Source organism: Lynx rufus, unplaced genomic scaffold, assembly GCF_022079265.1.
Source record: "Lynx rufus isolate CCGP_SWC_20201006 ecotype Redwood Valley unplaced genomic scaffold, mLynRuf1.p SCAF_2, whole genome shotgun sequence".
Lineage (NCBI taxonomy): Eukaryota > Metazoa > Chordata > Mammalia > Carnivora > Felidae > Lynx > Lynx rufus.
The window spans coordinates 153,745,828-153,759,430 of NW_025814834.1; the positions used below are offsets into that span (position 1 = coordinate 153,745,828).

Sequence of the window (13,603 nt, forward strand, 5' to 3'; positions counted from 1 at the left end):
TTTTGACTGCTTCTAGTACCAAGGTGATTTTCACTCACTGACTAGTGACAATTGTGATATTTATCTGTCATGATGATTTACTCTCATTTCAAGATGGAAGAGCACCTGAACAACATCTACCTGGCCAACTTGAAACATATCTTACCATCTCAAAATGGAGCTGAAGATTAGTAGAACACTATTTGATTTTAATGGGTAAACGTAAAAAGATGGCTCGTTTATACTCATCTAATAGTATCTCAACTGTCAAAGAGAAGTACAACCAACGTCAGCTCTTAACCTGAGGAATTACTCTTACACACATGTCATTCCTACTTATAACCTCAAGATTTAAATGTTCTAAATAGAAAGCCCTGAGATCTCTAGAATAGCCTGATATTTATGCTTGAAAAGTTAAACCACACTGTCTTTTAGAACATGAACTAAAACAGTAATCAAAATAGTGCCTTATACCACTGTCTACTTATTACCTTTGGGAAAAAAACCAAGATGATTTCAAAGTTTATAAATTATCTGTGCGCATTTCACTCTTCCAATTCCCTGTCCAGCTAGAAAACACTTGAGAGTATACCTTAGTTCATAAACAATGATCTGTTTTTAAAAGAATCAAGAGAACAATCCAAATATTTAAAGCCTATACTAATAATTTTAGGACAACAGAAAAGTAGAATAAGGTCTTCACAACCATCCAAGTTGTAAATGTTCATATTTGTAGATTCAATTTATTACCAACAAAATAACATTAAATAAAAATACAACCCAGTCAGTTAAGCAACTGAAGGCAGGCTTTTGTACTGATAACTACAGCGTACATTGACTGTGGCTTGGAGAGCTGAAATCACTAAGTTTATTTACTCTATCCCATTTACCTAGTCAAAATATGTCATTAAGGCCATATATAAATTGTTTTGATCTACTGGTAATCACTGAGGGAAAAGAACATACATCGTGCAAAGAACAACAAAAATCGCTACTTTGCGTTACGATATTGGAATAAGCAAGGGGAAAAGTTGTTTGAAGCTACTGTCAGAGTAAGATTAATTAGCTTAATCCATCTTAATATCCTCGTTCTGTCTGCCTTGTAAGCCACCACGACCTTCCTGGCAGGTGGAAGATACTTCCAAGTAGCGTTAAAGGCTTTTTTCTCTCTCTAATGGGAGATAGAATAGTCAAAATGCTCACAGTGATACTGCTGCAGCCATTAACTAGAGTGGAACAGAAATTGGTCTGCTGAGGCCAGATTCATTAGTCACCAAGAAATACAGACTGGAGCCTCTAATCTAAGTTACAAATGAATCCTCTGTCACCAAGTGGGAACTCACTTCATTTGCATAGTGTAAGTCAGCTTCTGATTTGTAATTTAAGTAGTTTTATTAGTCTTATCTGGGCAGAGAAGCTCATTTGAGAGATACTGAAAATGACACTGGTCAGAAATTAAGGTCACGCTGAAACTCACTACGCATACACATAACTCGCTGATGACAAGTTTTTATTAATTTGAAACACTCCGTATTTATTACCATTTGTACTTTTCTAGCGGAATCAAAAATGATCATTAGCCTAATCATATTCCTTAAGTAGTCTCTTCCTGCCAAAGAAAGAAGGCTATTCTTTTCCCACTGAGATCTATGTCCTGGGCAACATACCAATTATTACATTTCACACATTAACTAACACCTTAAAGGTGAACTGAAAATTTCAGTATGACAAATTCTATACACTTCAGCAGTTATTTCTTTGCCCCCATTAAACAGGCTAAAAAGGAAATTCAGAATATTACTACCTAAAAACAGACTTTCCCGACACCTTTCCTTTTGTAAAGTTTTCAGATCCAACACTGTCTATTACGAGCTAGTGACAGGCCCCCCCTTTTTTTTAAGCTCTTGCAACTAAAACTGGTAGTCATGGCTTTTGAATAACCTCTATTCTACAAAACTACAGGGTTTTTCGTTTTGTTGTCCTATGTATGTGAATTAGTTCTTCAAGGTATGATTTATTAAGGATACGGCCCCCAGAGGAGTAGGATTAGAAAATAACCACCCCCTCAAAAGAAACTTCTAAAATTCACATAATAAAACAAAATGCAATCGGGTATTATTATTTTGATCTATCACACAAAACTAGCGTGGCACACTTCCACTGCCAGCCTCAGCATGCTTCCTATTACTTGGATATACCAGGGAGAAAAATCGGCTGGAGTGAACAAGGATTCTGAGCCAAACAGAGGCTTTCTGTTTCTATTAGCCTGATAAAAACCAACATAGAACATATATTGATAACACTGTCACATTATTTATATTTCATTTCTAGTAACCCATCCCCATATCAACCTGCTTCTAGAAATGACTCCTAAAACTTTCAGGACAAAGCCTTTTTTTTTTTTTTTTATTTAAGAGTACACCACAGAGATAAGAAAGCAGTGACTTTTTCATGCACATACATTATGACTCTACAGTCTTTGATATGATAAACTGCCAAGAATATATCATAGCTGTTTTACTCAAGTTGTTTTTTAATCCACAGAGATGACAACAGGAAACAAAGAGACTGTATGATTACTTTCCAATTCAGAGGATATTTCATTAAAATTCTTGCATGTTTGGATAAATGAAGAAAGAGCAAAAATTATAAAAGTAAATTATTTGCTTATTCTGAGAGTAATATACCCGAGAAAAGCCAACATTTGTACAGCTGATATGGGGCACATTATATAATTATCAAAGACTGAAATACATTGGATCATGCAGCAAGATGAGAAAGCGTGGCAGGTAGCTGAAGGAGGGAGAAAGCAGGGTGACAGCACAGGAGAGATACCTTAAGGTAAGCCCTGCATGTCTTCTCTCGTTTTTGGAGCTTTTTAGTAAAAGAAAAGAAAATCAGAGGTTAGATTTTATCTGTCGAAATGAGGAAAAAAGAAATCCTCAAAACTTAGGCTTGTGTTCCTGAGCTCAAAGTTTATTATGCACAGCAGTCCTCTGGATTTTTGTGAGTTTACGCTGACTGCCAAAACTGCACATTTACAGTTTATAGCTGCATTTTATTAAATATACTAATCCAAAGCACTGTGATAAAACTAGAGCCAAAATATGTGGTTAAAAGAAACAAAAGTGTCTACTTTTTAACCCTATAAAACCATATTAGCCACGGATTTTGGCTTAATATGAATCCCATAGGCTTATTTTATAGTATGGTTAAAAGAGCTACCAAGTTTTTGTCATATTAGGAAAGATTAAGAGCACCAATAACACCATCCTCTTAGAGAGGGAAACCTGTCCTTCTCCCCAAACCTGCAATTGAAAACAGTATTACAGTGGCTAACATTCCTCTATGCGGTACAATTTTGCTGCCACCGTAAGAGTTGCATGTATTAGCGTCCAGAGTGTATGAGGTGTGTAACACATAATCTCTTCAAGTGCAGATAATGCGTTTGTTAAGTGGGAGTACTGACCACAATCAGGCAATGTTTGCTACCAACTAAAATCTCCCTCAGAGATTTTAACTTTTTTTTTTTGGTCATGTTGCTCCTTTCTCAACTCTAATTCTCTCTTGGGAAATTAACCGAATTAGAAATTTTGTTTCTAAGTATATGTCAAGCATGGGGGGCAGGGGTTTGGCAGTCCAACGCTAGAAGAATGAAGAGCTGCCATATAAAATGTCTGACTAAATAACAGGAAATTCCTACCTACCTTGTTATAACTCCGTCCAGCGGAATCCTTTTCACTAGGTTTCAGTTCCTGCAGCTGTGCATCAAGAATGTCCACCAACTGCTCCATCAATCTCACCGAAGAACTCACATCTCCAGCAAACACTGGCCCTTTGGTATGTTTCGCCAGTTCATTGGCAAGACTGGCAGCGTTTTCTCCACTTCTGATCTGAAATGACAATTTATATTATGTCAGTATGACTTCTTGTTCTGTTTGTGGCTTCTTCTTCTTTTCCCGAGTATCTCTGTTGTGGTGAGAGAAATAGTTGCAAATATGTCAAAATCTGCAACTAACTGAGACCAATAACTTTCTCTTCATTTCATATGATTAAAGGTTCTTAAATCCTCAAGACACAAAAGAAATTCTTAACCAGACCTTGAAAAGAAATGAAAAGAAGAAAACCAGAAATCCCTTTTTAAAAAAATCTTTTAGATGGCTCTCTCTCAATTTCACTACCACCATTTTAAACAGCTGCTTAAAAATCTGATTTATTTATTCCAAAGATCCAGAAATTTAAACCAGAATGTAATCAGCATGATACTGGGAGGTGTTATCTACCACTTGCTTGCATTTCAGAAAGGTGAATGAGGAAGGAGAAACTAAAATGTCACTGCATTACACTGTAATATTAAAGTTACTAATGCCTTTTAAAGTCATTTTTATTGATTCTATTATAATCATCTGTGATATAAAGCATAAACATCTGCTTGCATTCTGTGGATTCAGTTGCAAACTTAATGATATTTGATTTATTAGGCCAATGGACTATTTGTCTTACAAACATCAAAAGAAACAGAACAAACTAAATATGAATGAAATTAAGCAAGTATGTATTCATTAAAAAGCTTAACATAGAAAACAGCATGCCCCAAAACATATGTAACTTTGAACAAATAGTTTACAGACAAAACTATGCATAATTTTTTAAATTTTTATACTGAACAAAGAGCAATGAAGCTGGTTTTAACATACAAAGCTAAATTATTTATGTTAGACGTTAAAGCCCTTAATCACCAATGTGTATCATATTAAAAGGTTCCAACCAACCTTCTGAGCCAGCTGATTTACCCAGTGTGAGGTACAGTTGCTAAGATCGGGGCCCTTAGGGTTCCATGTTCCAGTGGAAACCATGCAGAGATAGGAGGCAGTTCCTACAACAGATGTAGAAAACAACAGTGAAATTGAAACCATTTTTCTGCAGGCATTCGGGAAATCAGCTAGGATGATACTACTCTGCATGTTAAATTTTGAATAAACGCTAATGGAAGTGGTTGACAGTAACTGACAAAAAGTAGGGTATAATGCAGATTGTAAACAGTAAATATAAAGTCAGCATTGAAGTATCAGACATTTACAGCAAACAAACAAAAAGCCCTTGATTTTCTTGGGACTCATCCAAAATGATACTCCTAATGAGAAAGGCAGCTGTAAGAAGCCTCACTGGAGTCCATGGGCAAAAAATGCCACGCTTGACCCAGGTCTTTAAAAGGGAGAGGTAATTCACAGCCCGACCTTCAATAACTTTTGCAGTTTATTAACCGTTAAGTTGTCTACAGATGTTTTGTTACCAAAGTTAACAAAAATAATAACAGAGGTAGTTATCATCAATGTCTCTCTTTCCTCGAAATCACCTCGGTGTAATTCAGAACCAACTTACTGAATTTAAAAATAGACGTTTGGCATTTTACAAGAAATACCTCTTGTTCCCTTGGGACACGGTCGTTCAACCATCATTCCCCTTTGTGTCTGAGGCCACTTTATCCCCCTCGCGTCTAATGCCTCGCAGAATCTCTCTGGCAGGGGAAAAATATTTGTTACAGGAGGAATTTTGGTTGTAGAAACTGCTGGAGGTGGTTTTGTCCCCTTGCTTCCTTCCTGTGATCCGGCTACGGTTGTGCTCATGGGGCCTTTCTGTGAAGCAGTGCTTGTGGTTGGTACTGTGGTTTTGAACAGCTCAGCTGAAGAAGTTATTGTCACAGCTGTGGTAGGCACTATGGAAAAAAGATGAGTATATTAACCTCAAACACACACTTGCACTCACATACAGGCACACACGGGAACGTGTATAGGCACAAACACAACACAAAACCCCTCCCATCCAGTTACCCCAAGTCCAACGAAATGAGAATTAGTGAGAACGCCAGTAAGGTCGGAGAAAGAATAAATCCATTCATTTATGTTAATTTACTCATATCATTGACTAAGTGATGGTCGTGGAGGCTTTACTATCGGTTTGTCTGTTCGACTCGAATTGTGTTAAGTCTGTATCTCAATGAAATATTTGAGAGTACAATTTAAGTATATTTTATGATGCATCATCCAACAGAAACCGAAGGTCGGTTTTAAATAAAGTTGTGGTGTCCACACCAAATATATTATATGTTAAATGAAACAATATGGAAAAATTCTTTTTTATATAAATTCATACCCTATAAATAATCAAAGTATCAATAAAAACCTGACAATTATATATAATTAAGACAACAGAAAATTTAGTCACCCACTCTACATCTTGCAGGAAAATAAATACTGTGACATCTTTCCACCCAGCAGCCATTCTTGCTTGAGAGAATTTTGAGCATGCCTGATTAGATCCAAACAGAAGATAAGCTTGGCATGCTTGTGCTGTGTTAGTAAGGAAACATCTGAGGCTTCGTTAGGCATATTTACATTTGAAAATGTAGGCAGAAAAAGCAACTCTTCTGGTCACAGGTTACAATGCAATCTCTTATCAAGATAACAGGTTAGATCAAATCATGCCTAATTTGAAAACAACCCTACATTATCTTACCGACTTGAACAAAGAGTATAAAAGGAACCACAGTTACACATTTAGAGTATAAACTTAAAAAGGAAATTATTTTAAAAGGTTGACTTCTAGCATTACTTTTCCAACTGTTAAATCCACCAGGTTAAAAAATAATGGAGCTTAATGTTTCCTTCATTAACTACCATTTAATTAGTTTAAACAACGAAAATTCTGTCAGTAAAACTTTAATGCTATCATTTAAAATCTATTAGGGGGCGCCTTGGTGGCTCAGCTGGTTAAGCGTCCGACTTCGGCTCAGGGCCAGATCTCTGGGTCTGTGAGTTCGAGCCTGGCATCAGGCTCTGTGCCGACAGCTCAGAGCCTGGAGCTTGCTTCGGATTCTGTGTCTCCCTCTCCCTCTGCCCCTCCCCTACCTGTGCTCTGTCTCCCTCTGTCTCTCAAAAATAAAAAAAATACATTAAATAAAATCTATTAGGTGATCACACTAAAGTTTTATCAACACTTATAGATTACTGTCTCTTTTTTTTTTTTTTTTTTCCAACGTTTATTTATTTTCGGGACAGAGAGAGACAGAGCATGAACGGGGGAGGGGCAGAGAGAGAGGGAGACACAGAATCGGAAGCAGGCTCCAGGCTCTGAGCCATCAGCCCAGAGCCTGACGCGGGGGCTCGAACTCCCGGACCGCGAGATCGTGACCTGGCTGAAGTCGGACGCTTAACCGACTGCGCCACCCAGGCGCCCCTAGATTACTGTCTCTTAAAACCTTATACATATGATGCTGTAAATTTCAATGATTTGAGTACAGCAAATTAAAAATAACTATTTTTCAAAAATCTTACAAAAACATTAAGTTATTTTATGCTTTCTCTATAATGTGAGAAACAAACTAGAACTTTAGAACTTAGAAAACAAGTTTATATAATCACTAATATGTTTCATATTTTAAGCTGTGGTCCATAAATAGTTATTTATATATTCCTGCCACTACTGACAGAGTTTCCTAAGTTCACCACAAAAAGTAGTGTGCGTTTGTTTTAGTTCTTTAGCAGTGAGACACCTCTTGTTGTCCGTAAATGCATACTGCACACTTTCTACACCTTTTTTCCTTCTTTCGCAAGAGAAATTTCTTAATCATGTGTTTTATTTCCAGGGCATAATTTATTGACCATATGAGAGATGCCTGTGTACATTAGTCAAACATCATGTCTAGCCAGCTGCTGCAGAAACCTATTCAAACCTGTCTATCTTTTCCTGTAAAGCACTTGCCTGACATCTTGTTAAACCTCTGTAATTTTCTTTTGATTACAATGCAGCCAGGCTTTCAGTGCTTTCTCAATTAACATTTGTCAAAAGCATCACAATCTTTTACAGAAGTGTCAAATGACTGCCTCTGAATCAAATCTTAAAGAGTAGTGGGGAATCGGAGCAAAAGGAAAAGGGCAGAGCAAAATGGTTTAGTGCCACACCGTCTTATGTATCTCTTGACACCGCATTAAGTGGTACATATTTAATCACTGAAGTACGAATTAACAATACTGCAATTAGCGATCTGTTACCTAAACATCCAGGTGAGATTCACAAAAACTGAGTCAAGGTAGGTAATAAAATGACCTCTGGTAAATGCACAACATTTCATGCAACATGCAATGTGTTTTTGAGAAAAAATTTCATACATTTTCACCTTTTCTTCATCAAAAGTTTAAAGGGAATCAACACATTCTTCAAAGATAAATCAATGAAATATTGGGACGTTGTGAAAAACATGAAAGTAAACTTGTATGTGGCAAAATTAAACCCTTCCTAAAGACCATGAGGATCTCTGGAATTTTGCAAGGCTGAAGTTTAGCACCTTCAAGGAAAGCCATTTTTTCTAATGACAAAGCCACAAATGCAGAGGTTGTTTCTAAAAATTAATTATTTCTTCCAGAAGTGAAGACAGGTCCCAACAGGGCATCTGATAATGATAAAAGCCTACACTTATTCAGCATTTATGTACCAGATGCTATGCTAATCACCATTCATGGATCATCAGATCATCTTATTTAATCCTTGCCACAACCCCGTGAAGTAGGCACTATGATTATCTTCCTTTTACAGATGAGAAACTTGAGCCATGGAGAAGGTTAGGCAATTTGTTTAGGGTCACCTGGCTATATTCTTAAATGTTATGATCTTTTCTACATAAAAGATTTTCATAGACTCTCGAAAAGTATGGCACCCCCCCCCAAAACATTCTGCCCTTATTTTAGAGCATTTAACTGAGACTTTTCTGTGTAAATCTCTAAAACAAGACAACATGCGAGAAGATAACATAAAATACTAGAGCAACAGATGATAAAAAGTTTCATAATGAAATTGACATGGCAAAAGATTCAAAACTCAAGAATACCCTAAAAATGGTAACAGAAAACACACGGCAACCCACAATAGAATTTTATCTCAAATCTAGTCTGATTTTACAAAGTTCTGTCCCAGAGTTATCAGGGTGTTATGTCAAACACTCAGATTAAATGACTTAGCATTCTGCCTACGCTTATCATTTGAGTATAGAGATGTAGGAACAGTGCTAAGAAAGTGCTAATAAACACACTTAAGAACTACCCATGAAAATTTCAACACGCACATACAGAATGCTTCAATTTACTATGATGGTGTTTACTAACTACAGTTTACTAACAGCATCCATTTATGCTACGGGTAGCACTTCCCTCATCCAGGTCCAAGAACCCACTCACTGTTCTGTTCACTGAATAAACTCCAGTTATTACAGTGAGTCCATGGCCTGGAAAGGCAAAACTGTGTATTCATTAAATTTACTTTTATTCAATGTCTAAAAATAATGATCATCTTTTATTGAGCAGTCATGATCAGTGGAAAGAGGTTTCAAGAAAGAGGATTCTTGAATCCACTTCCTAAATAAATCAACCTATTTCTGTTGATAAAATTTTCTTCTCCTATTATTGAAGTGTCATACTTTAAAATTACTCCAAGACAAATATTCAGGAACTTTCAAAACCCAAGACATCGTGTTTTTTCAATAATACCTGAAATATCAAATTTGCAGATAAAGTAAATATAAAGCAATCCAGATTAAGAAATATAAAAGAGTTTATAAAAAAAGAACTGAAAAAGTTTTTCCTAAGCCCACTCTAGAGAGGGAGAAGGTGAAAAGAAAAACAGACTTAGTTTAGAGAAATGGAGTGAATGAACTATGCAGAGATCACATAAGGTTAAAAATTCAAAGAAAAAAAAAAAAGATGTATTTGAAAACCATGATTAGGGTAAAGAAATAATATACTTGCCCTGTTAGGAATAAAAAGGCTTGGGCTTATAAATGGGGAAAAGTATTGAAGTTAATACACTATGCAACAGTCCACAACAAAAAATGAAAGGAGTGGTAATTTTACCATTTTATACACCAATGTATATACACCTTGGTAACACACATGGTTAAGCAAAGCCAGTACATAAGACTCTGAATTACAGCCAAACCAGTCAATCATTGCTTTATGACAGCTGAAGACCTGAATTCTCTGATTGCTTTGTCCTATCAGTTTTGTGGATCTTGCTTCTTAAAAGCTGACAGTAGCTTATTGATTTGACCTAAATTGATGGTCCAGAATAGTTCTACAAGGCCCCATCTCCATGCATATAGATATCAGCACACATCTTGGATGAGAGAGACAGGAGTCTCTAAAAGCATATGAAGATAAATTATAAGAAAGAAAGAAGAGAATATGGTTCCAACAGTAGCAAGAGAAATTTAGGTCATATAAAACTTTTTCTACCATTAAGGGCTTAATAAGGGGTCAATATGAATTCTCACTTTCCAGGAGTATTTAAGAATGGCTAAATATACTGGATAACAAAACACAGTTGTAGGAACACAACTACCAAATATGCCAAGTTTCTCATTTTAAAAGCAGATAACCGCTCTTTCCAAAAATATCTAAATTATCACAGACTTTTTCATCTGAAATGGATCAAACTATTTACCAGAAAATAAGCCACATGTGGAAAATGACATTATTATTCATCTTATATTGTGTGACCAGTGGACAGGGCCAATGATTCTTTGTTGAATTGAACCTGTAACTCAATTTATTCACAACCCTTCAGTTGTTGCCTATGAATTTGCATTTCTAAAAGTATTTATTTCTTTTTTTCCTCATAGAGGGCAAGTGATTTTTTGCTGCCCAAAACAAATTTAACAGCTGTGAGAGTAATACAGGTTACAAAAAAGATTAACACAAGGATCAATACACAATGTCAAATTTTGTCAATTTCTGAAGTTTGCCTTTAACAAACCTATAGGGTAAAGAAGAAGGATGGTAACTAGACAGTTGAGATACAGGAAACATCCCAAATTACTGGTCCTATGGGAAAAAAGATATGTCTAAATTTAAAAGTAAATGATTCTATATTATCAATAAAGATTTTTATGCCTCAAAGATTTAATTGCTGAAAATTTAACAACAGACATTACCACTGTAATTTTAAGCTAAAAAATTTCAGACATACATGAATTAGAGTAACAATATGCCATTATTCTCTTTTTAAGCAAAAATTACATATTTTTGGTATACTAGAAAGACTCGAATGAGAATTTCAACTATAAAAAGCTGTGGCTTCTGTTCTTAGGTCCTGACCCTATTAGAATATTTAGAACTCAGTAATAACATATTTTAAAAATATGTATACGTACATGTAATTATGTTTAAGTCTGTGGATGTGTATGTATTGCTTTAATAGAAAAAGTTACTAATTTCTTTTCCACCTTGTTGAAGAGACTGATTTAATCATGTCAAAGTTCCAAAGAACTTTCTGGTTCCTAAAATTTTGAAGTAACTCAGTAATTTGAACATTCCAATTAACTAGGTAAATTGAAATATTCAGCTTTAAAACACAAATGCTATTGTTCAAATAGAAAAGACATAATGCAAGCTTTATAGCAATATATGAATCAGTTACTTTATCATGAGTATGAGGTAATCTGGTTTTAATGAAATATTCATTTAATTTACCCTCAAAAATTGTTTTCCACAGAACTGAATATAATTGACAACTAAAATGTATTTCCAAAGATTTTACATTACTTTCTAAAGTAATGATCCTCCATAAAGTACCTAAAGAGAACACAAATTGAAAACGTTAGCTTATCCATCTTCATAAATCATCACTTGGGATCATTTAATGTTTAGTCGATGTGTGACAGTTGAAGTCACAGAAATATTTACTTAAAACCATCACTAATTTATCAGGAAATAAAAATGTGTGATTCTACTAGGAAGATGTTGGATGACTCCCTTTCCTACCCAGATAGCAGACACCACAACTTCAGAACACTTATGCCTGACATTGTACATCAAGCCTGACAATTCTCCTGGGATTTCCTAACACACATTTCCCTTAACCACTGGCGCCAAGAAGTTAAAAGGTCTGCACATAGATTGTAATCAATTCAGAAGTCAGGTAGGAATAGGAAAAGAAAAACAAAAAAAAAACACAAAGCTAACAGGCTCGTAGCTGGTATTACATTCTTAGCAATGCAAAACAAAACCAACTAATGATGTTACAATTTTTTGAAGTCAACATTTAAATTAAAAAATTCAAAGAAAGAAAATGGGCCAAAATCAGGGTAAAATGTACACACTACATGCCAACATGAAATACCACGACATCATCCTTTGAGCTTTAACCATGAAAAGGGGAAGAAAACGGACAGGAAAAAAAAAAACACAAAAAACCTCTGAGTCTTTTAAAAGTAAGCTATTCATAAAGACATGAGCATTAGCAAGCAAACGTTCTTACCTTGGGCAGGATCCGGTGGACCAAACTCCAGAGAATATCGTAAAATGAAGTTATTGTTCCACACGTAGAGTTGGTTATCTCTAGGATTGTAATCCACTGCAGCAATATACTGGTATTGGTTGGGGAAAGGAACATCTACATACTCTCCTCGGTTTAATCGGGTATTGTAAATGTAATCAATTGCATTCTTGCCTGTTTCACTCTCATTGTCTTGATAAACTGACCTGACCACATAGAGGACTCCGCAGATCATAAAAGCATTTGATGCAGCACGTTTGTCATACACAGTCTCCCACGTTGCTTCAAATCGAAGAGTATATGGATTTAGTTGGCTAATAACTATCATTCCATTGTTCTGTTCAGTGGCATAAATGACCCATAAGCCATTTTCATCAACTGCTAGGTCGATATCAGTCTTTCCTCCCCATCTATATGGTGAGGTATCATGATAGTTGGCATAGTTAATTATGGCCTCTCCACTCTTAATTCTAGTCCTCAAGTCAAATTTCACAATATTCCTTGTTCTCTCTTTGTTAAAGAAGACAGCACCATCATATACTACAAATCCAGTACCATCTACTCGATTTGGAAGTTTATATGTTGTTGTTTGGCGACTGTTTTGGAAATCTTCTAAAGAAGCATATTCTATTAAAGTATCGGTACGATAGGGAGTCCAGGGCATGAAATAAATTTTATCTGCAGCCTGAAGAGGGTCCTTGCACCAAGCACCTGCTTTTTGTTCAGCTTCATATATACATGGTGAATCCACAATTGCTTTCAAGGTCCCAGGGCACACAAAAACTAACAGTCACAGAGAAAAGACAACAATTAAGCCAAGTTAAAAAATTAAACAGGCAAACACAAGTTTTAATGATCATAAATCAAAAGAGAAAAAAATTTGTTTTATTAACATTTGATTTTTTTGTAATTTATACTTAATACAAGTACCACCTTTCCTTCTTCAAGTTACCATAATCAATGTACCAGCATACAAAGTGGCTGGGGTTTGTTTTCGTAAGGGCAAACCTAAGTTTAAGATCATTCACAGCTAAGTTGACAATGTGCACTTTTGCTATGTGTTTTCAAGCTTTTGATTTGGTAATTTATACTTTAAAACTTTTAAGCTTTGTGCATAGCAGTGTACAAAATATTTAGACCCAGCTTTGTACCCTCCTTCCCCTAGCACACTTATAAACCCTCAAAAAGCAAAACACCAAAATAAAGCAAATAAAACAAAAACCCAATGTGAAGGCTTATTTAGAACTTTTATAAAGTTAGACTGAAAACAAAGGTTCTTCAATTGAAGAAACGTAAATAT

At 35.6% G+C, this 13,603-nt stretch overlaps 1 protein-coding gene across 1 annotated transcript in view; it reads right to left on the reverse strand.

The window, feature by feature from the left end:
- Positions 1 to 5,845, reverse strand: part of ADGRL2 (adhesion G protein-coupled receptor L2) — a 42,491-nt gene extending 36,646 nt beyond the window's left edge. Inside the window, exons 1-3 of the mRNA XM_047085027.1 lie at positions 5,402 to 5,845; positions 4,752 to 4,855; positions 3,687 to 3,872 (exon numbers count right to left, since the gene is read on the reverse strand). Of these exons, the coding sequence (XP_046940983.1) occupies positions 3,687 to 3,872; positions 4,752 to 4,855; positions 5,402 to 5,606 (495 nt within the window). The 5' untranslated portion in view covers positions 5,607 to 5,845. The remainder of the gene's footprint in view (positions 1 to 3,686; positions 3,873 to 4,751; positions 4,856 to 5,401) is intronic.
- Between the last annotated feature and the right edge of the window lie 7,758 nt (positions 5,846 to 13,603).